At 54.2% G+C, this 6,267-nt stretch overlaps 1 protein-coding gene across 1 annotated transcript in view; it reads left to right on the top strand.

Moving 5' to 3' along the window:
- HECTD3 (HECT domain containing E3 ubiquitin protein ligase 3) overlaps positions 1-1,480 on the top strand; it is a 9,438-nt gene extending 7,958 nt beyond the window's left edge. Inside the window, 4 exon segments of the mRNA XM_009326623.1 lie at positions 421-495; positions 729-810; positions 926-997; positions 1,273-1,480. Coding sequence (XP_009324898.1) covers positions 421-495; positions 729-810; positions 926-997; positions 1,273-1,357 — 314 coding nt within the window. The 3' untranslated portion in view covers positions 1,358-1,480.
- The last annotated feature ends 4,787 nt before the right edge of the window (positions 1,481-6,267 follow it).

Below are 6,267 nucleotides of genomic sequence, written 5' to 3' on the forward strand. Positions count from 1 at the left end.
CCTGAAAACAAGACTGTCTTCTCTCTGTGTTGGGACAAGGAGAGGTGTGGGAGGCTGATATTAGCCTTTACAACAGTGAGAATGTGGGCCTGTATGCTTCTTGCCTTTAGCTGGGTGCTGATGGGGGCAGGGGTGTCCTCTGTCTCCATGCTGGGCCTCAGAGTAGAGGCTGGGGCATCCCTAGGCTGCCAGTATCTGAGCCTCTGTGGAGCCGAGATGTGGATCTGAATGTGCTTACTGGGAGGGGCCTGACTGCATGTGTCCCTTGCAGCTTGGGTCTATGTGCTCACACCCTGCAGGCACCTAGAGGTTTCTTCCTGCACTGGCAGAGGACCCCTGGGTGAGCAGGGGAGGCCCTCCTCTAATTTATCCAGGAGGTGCTTGGATCTTTTATAAACTTTTCTGTATCCTTTCTGCCAGCCCGGTTTGAGGACTTTGAGCCATTAGACACCCGTGTTCAGTACTTCTGGGAAGCACTCAACAACTTCACCAATGGTGAGTGATTTGCTCTGTCCCTGCATATCTTGTGCCATGACAGCTCCTGCATGCTGGCTGGAAACTGGGAGGGTGAAACCACCCTCTTGCTGCCTGGGGAATAAATGGGAGCCAAGGAGAGCAAGCAGCTGGGCTGAAGGAACTGCTTGCTAGCACTGGGGATACCTGGAAGTGGCTGTACTCCATCTCACGTCCCTCTAGGGTCTGCTGATGTCTTTGCTTTTCCTTCACAGAGGATCGCAGCCGCTTCCTCAGATTTGTGACTGGCAGAAGCCGCCTTCCAGCACGGATCTACATCTATCCAGACAAGATGGGGTGAGTCCATTCTTCTGTAGACTGCAAGGCTGACAGATCCCACACCGAAGGGATGTGTGGTCTGGTCTCCCCTGCCTCGCTGGCCTGCTGACCAGTTTGTCACCTTCTTCCCAAGCTCTGAGACAACAGATGCTTTGCCAGAGTCGTCCACCTGCTCCAGCACCCTCTTCTTGCCCAACTATGCCACGTAAGTTTTGGTGCTTCCCTACATCTGGGGGACTGTGTGTCTGGGCTCTCTTCTTAACCTTGGTGCTGACCCGTAGGGCCCCATCGCTTTGCCACACTTACGTCCCACTGCCTGTAGCATGTGTCTGCTGTGATTCTCTCTGTGAGCGGCTGGTGAAGCATAGCCTCCATCTCAGAAAGCATCTTGTCCTCTTGGCTGGCAAATGCAACAATGGCAACTCCTCCTTGTCTTTTTTTTTTTTTTCCTTCCCCCTCCCCCGCTCCTGCCATCCCTAGAGCCAAGGTATGTGAAGAGAAGTTGCGCTATGCTGCCTATAACTGCGTGGCCATTGACACAGACATGAGTCCGTGGGAAGAGTGATGTTGCAGCCTGACCGAGCAGCATGGACAATCGTTCAACAAAACCGTGCAGTGGGAAGAGCTCCCTTGTCCCCCCAGGATGTGTATATATAATAAACATATAGGTGTGAAGCCTGGCTCCCAGCAGTGGTAACCAGCACCTCTTTGGACATGGAGGTTTGGGTCTTCAGCAGGGTGGGAGCTAGCTTGGAGTGTAAATGTGATTGCAATAATGAAGCCCTGGCCCAGCCCTCATACATCAGAAAGGTCTGGTAGGCTTTTGTAATGAGTTTCTCCTCCACATGTCCCTGTTGCAGCTCCACAACTCTCGCTCCTCCCAGGCTGCGTTCTGCTCCAGACAGAAATGGGGTGGTGCCACAAAGCTGTATGGCAGGTTACAGCACCGGACAGAGAACTGCGAGCTGCTGCTGAGACCACAGGGATGCTCAGAGATGCTCAGTGTGTCCTAGCCCGAGTGTCCTGACCACATTCCCTTGCCTTCTTCCTGCTCTCACCTGAGGTCATGGAAATGAGATCATTGGTCTAGGTTTAAGAAGAAATGGGGCAGGCTGGTGGCAGGTGCTGCAGGGGTGCCTCTGGCCACCAGGTGTCACGACAGACCTGCACAGCAGGACTGTGGGTGCTGTCAGGAAAGGGCTCCCATGCTTTTACATCGCACAAAATCCCAGTTCCTGTGACCACCCGTGGTTCCCTGCGCCCCTTGCACAGCAGCGACTGCTGGGGGAGCTGCTCCCCTACGGGTGGTGGGAACTGTCTGCTTCCCTCCTGCTCTGTAGCCTTCAGTTCTGCATCTGGCATGCTGGTGGCCTAGCAGCTGTTCTCCCAGGCTCTTTGAGCCTTGGTTTTCCCCTAAAATCCAGTATTACAACTAATCTGTTCTAATTCTCATGGAGATGTGCAGGGCCTCTTCTCCCAGACAGCAGGGGTTAGAGCAGTAGCAGGCACAGCAGCGCCGGGTTCTGCTCCCCTCTGCCTTGGGGGGGTAGGTGGAGGTTTCAGGTGGACAGGGAAAGCCTTTGCCCCAGGGGAGTGGATAGGCTGTGGGTACCAAGGGTTGGAGCTCCTTGAGCAGATGGACACGCAGTGTGTGAGCGGGGAGCGGGCAATGAAAGCTTTACAACTTCAAGACCATTGGAAATGCTCCTTGATCTTTCCAGCCCTGGGCAGAGCTAGTCATTGCCTAGCACTGTGAGCTACCAGATGTCGGTCCACTTTTATACCCCCAGCTCCATCTTCAGCCTGTGTGGTCTGTCGACCGCCGCTACTAAGAGCCACTGAGTCACTGGGGCTTCACTGGAGCGGGGCTAATGCTGTGAGTTAAGATTTATCCTGTCATAATGCTTCATGACTTTTTCTCCTCTGTTGAAGGAGCCTGTCATCTGGAAATCACTTCCAGTTGTAAACTAAGTCCTTCCCTTCACCAGTTTCCTTTGAAACTGCTGTATTCCCAGACCTGCTGAGGGGGGCTGTACTAAAAGGGATGTAGGACCAGCAGAGAGCGTGTGCTGCCATCTCCCATCGTGGTGAGTGGAAGGAGTATAGGGTGAGCAGGGAAGCCGTTTCTGGCAGCCCTTGCCTGCAGCAGAGCCCTCTGTGCTCAGCTGGGTGGGTGTGAAGTCCCATCTGCTGGAGGAGGTTTTTTTTGTAAATCCTAGAGTTATCTCAGAATTGAGCTCTGTGGCTTTGTGGCTGATTTCAAGGACCCGCGTGGACAGGAGGAGAGCCAGTGTGATACCTTTCCGTGCTGGTGGCTGAGTCCCTTTCTAGGGTGTCTGTTTTAAATGGGCATGAGCAAACTGGTGAAAGGACTTTGATCTGCTGGCTTGGCCTCAGTCAGGACTGTTGGTGAAGGAGTCTTCAGCATCAGGGTAGGATTTGAAATGAGCCATCCTAGATCCTTTCTGGCCACTGACGTTTGGGTGGAATCGATCCTGCTTTTTCCAACCTTGCCCACTTGTCTCTAAGGCAGATCAGCAGGAGGTCACATTATTTACAGAGCAGAACTAGAAGTAGCAAGAAAAATTGACTCCTCTCTGGTGCTTTATTGCCGGGCAGGGGACGGTTGGTTGATGAGTGGCTCAGGGCAGGATGGATAAAATGGCCCTAGTCTTTGGTGGAGGGTGAGCTGATGTCACCTGTGGGAATGGGCAGGATAAAAGCCAGCTGGGGCTGTTTGAGTGACCACCTGCGGGGGAACGGGCACCTCTGGCTGAGACATCTCCAACAGGTGACCACTGGCTCCCCTGGCCTTGGTGGAAGCAACTGCAGCTGACAAAGGGTAACTGAAGTAATTATGGAGCAGCTCAGGTTTCTCACTGCGGGATGAGATGCTTGGACAGCTCTGTTCCCTCTCATCATCCATGTACACAGCCCTCTCTGTGATGAGGGGAGAGCTGCCGTGCAGGGCGATGCTGAGAGCAGAGCCTGGCTGAAGCGGTGAGATCCTTCCCTAGAATGGCATCCTTGGAGATGCTCAAGACTTGCCTTACAGCCCTGGGCAATCTGATCTAACTTCCAGTCTAGCCCTGCTGTCTTCAGGTCTAGGTCCTCCCTAACCTGAAGCACTTGATGACTGTGGAGTTATCGACTCTAGCTTTTCCCACATTTCTCTACTCTTCCTCCCAGCAAGGTCTTTTAGCCCCTGACCTCTCACACCCTTGGGTTTATTTCCTGCCACTGAGAAAAGAGTGCTGCCCAAGTGATTGCTGGAGCTCTGGGGAAAGGGTCTAGCTGGTGACGGGGATTTCTATTTAAAAAACACTTGTAGTAACAGGACCCTGGCCCTAGCAGGAAGGCTGCAGTTGGGACCTCATCCAGGATGGTCTGGGTTTAAGCCCTACATGCATACTGAGAAAAACAGTGTTTTACCATATATACCATTGTTTTACTGTCCATTTCATGTTATGCCATATACATGTTGGAGAATGGCAGCAGCCGCTGCTGTAGTGTTATACCGGGGTGTAGAGACCTATGAAAGCCCTTCCAGTTGCAGGAAGAGCCCATCGCTGCAGCAAGGTCTCAGCTGAGATCATTTAGTGCATGGTCAGAGGGTCTGGACAAACATGGCTGCTGAGCAAGGATGCCAAGATAACCCACAGATCATGCTGTTGAATTTGCTGTGCAAAGGTGAGCTGGGAAGGGGGTGCTGGTAACCCCCTGGATCTCCTCTGCGCGGTCCTCTGTCTCATCTGTGGTGTTCTAAAGCCAACTGCAAACTGAATTTCTGTTGTGACAGCCCAGTGAATTGTGGAAGAGGTCAGCTCAGCCCTGGCCAACCTCAGGGGCCCAAAGTATGTGTTATTTCAGTGCTGGGGCACGTTCCTTCTCCTCTGATCTCTAAAGCTGTGGGTAGGAGCTGTCTCCTACCATGTTTGACAAGACACAAGTCAAGTGGCCCGGGGTGAGGGAGCCCTCCTGAGCACCAGGAACCTGAGGCTGTGTGTCCCCACCCCATCACTCCGTCTCAAGTCGGTTGAGATCAGTTTTCAAGCCAGTGCCGTCCTGAGGAAGGTGCCGGTGCCCCTGTGCTGCTGAGAAGAGGAGGCATGTGCCTGTGCCAGAGCTGCAGCTTCACAGGGTGGGTAGGGATGAGCTGGGGAAGGGACTGATGCCGTGATGGCTCCTTATAACCACTCGCTCTCTCCTGACTTTGGCTTGCTGAATTGTCATAGAATAGCTTCAGGTGATTAATAACACACATGTACTCTAGCTGTTCTTGTTATTCCACTAATACCCTGAAGTATGACAAGCTATAAATAGTTTGGCAGGATCTGTCTGTCCCTACCTCATAAAGGATCTAAAATAAAGTGAATGAACTAACTACTCCTGGCCTTCCCCATGATTTGTCTGGTCTGGCTGGGGTTTCTGTGTCCTTCTGTTGGGTTAAACAGCGATGGAGACTGGTGTCATGAGAGGCGACTGGAGGTGAAGCAGAAATTGGCCCTGTGATACCCTTTGCACACAAAGTGGTGTCATGGAGGTGGCTCAGAGTATTAACTGGCTCAACCCTTTGCAGCAGCTCTACAACCAGTTTTATAGGGTGATGTGGCTGCGGAGGGAGGGCATGGGACCCTCCTGGCTGCGGTGGCCTCAGTTAGGAGCAAGGCAGAAGTTTGCATTTCTCTCACAGCGCGGTTCAGGGCACTTTGTTCCTGGCAAGGCTGGTGCCCGTTGCTGCGGTGAGGCACAGTCACGCCTGTTCAACAGATAACGCTGCAGGGGTGACAGCTGTCGGACCTCTCTTTGCACTGTACCTTTGCAGGCAGGGATGGAGCTGGACTCTAACCTGCCAGGAGAGCAGGCAGGCGCTGGAGAGGTCTGGGGACCTTTGAGCTCTGCCAGCCTGGTTGTTTCCTGATCCTTAAACGCAGATCTTTGTGCCTAGCCTGGAGAAATTCAGGTAGCATGGGGTGGAGCTGAGTTGTTCTCTGCCACCGCCTCGCTGTGGTATGCGACAGGCAGACATGACTTGGCATGACACACTGCCAGCGTTCTGGGGTGGTTGGGTGCTGCTGGGTGTCATGGCCTCAATCCTTCTGCCAGGATGCCGCTGCTGGCTGGGATAAAGCTGCTCCTGGGCAGGGAAGCCCGTCATCCTCCCCAGCTGGTACCCAGAGCCTCCCCACCCGCTGCAAGCATGCCTGGGGCAGGAATATGTCCCCCAGCCAGCCAGGAGCCGGCTCTCCCCATAGCAGGATGCCAGCTCCCCTCTCTTCCCTATCCATGCTGAAGATGTAGCCCTGCACCCTGACCCTGCAGGGTCCCCCCCTCTGCTTGTAGGGATGCAGGCAGCGGCGGGGACGTTGGAGGTCTGGAGGGAGCCGCAGGCGACCCGGGTCAGCTCCTGCCGGGGACCGCGGGACCGGGGCGGGCGGGCCACAGTCGCATCTGGGCAAAGCGGGGCGAACGGCG

The sequence above is a fragment of the Pygoscelis adeliae genome, unplaced genomic scaffold (assembly GCF_000699105.1).
Source record: "Pygoscelis adeliae isolate BGI_AS28 unplaced genomic scaffold, ASM69910v1 Scaffold306, whole genome shotgun sequence".
Taxonomy (NCBI): Eukaryota; Metazoa; Chordata; class Aves; order Sphenisciformes; family Spheniscidae; genus Pygoscelis; species Pygoscelis adeliae.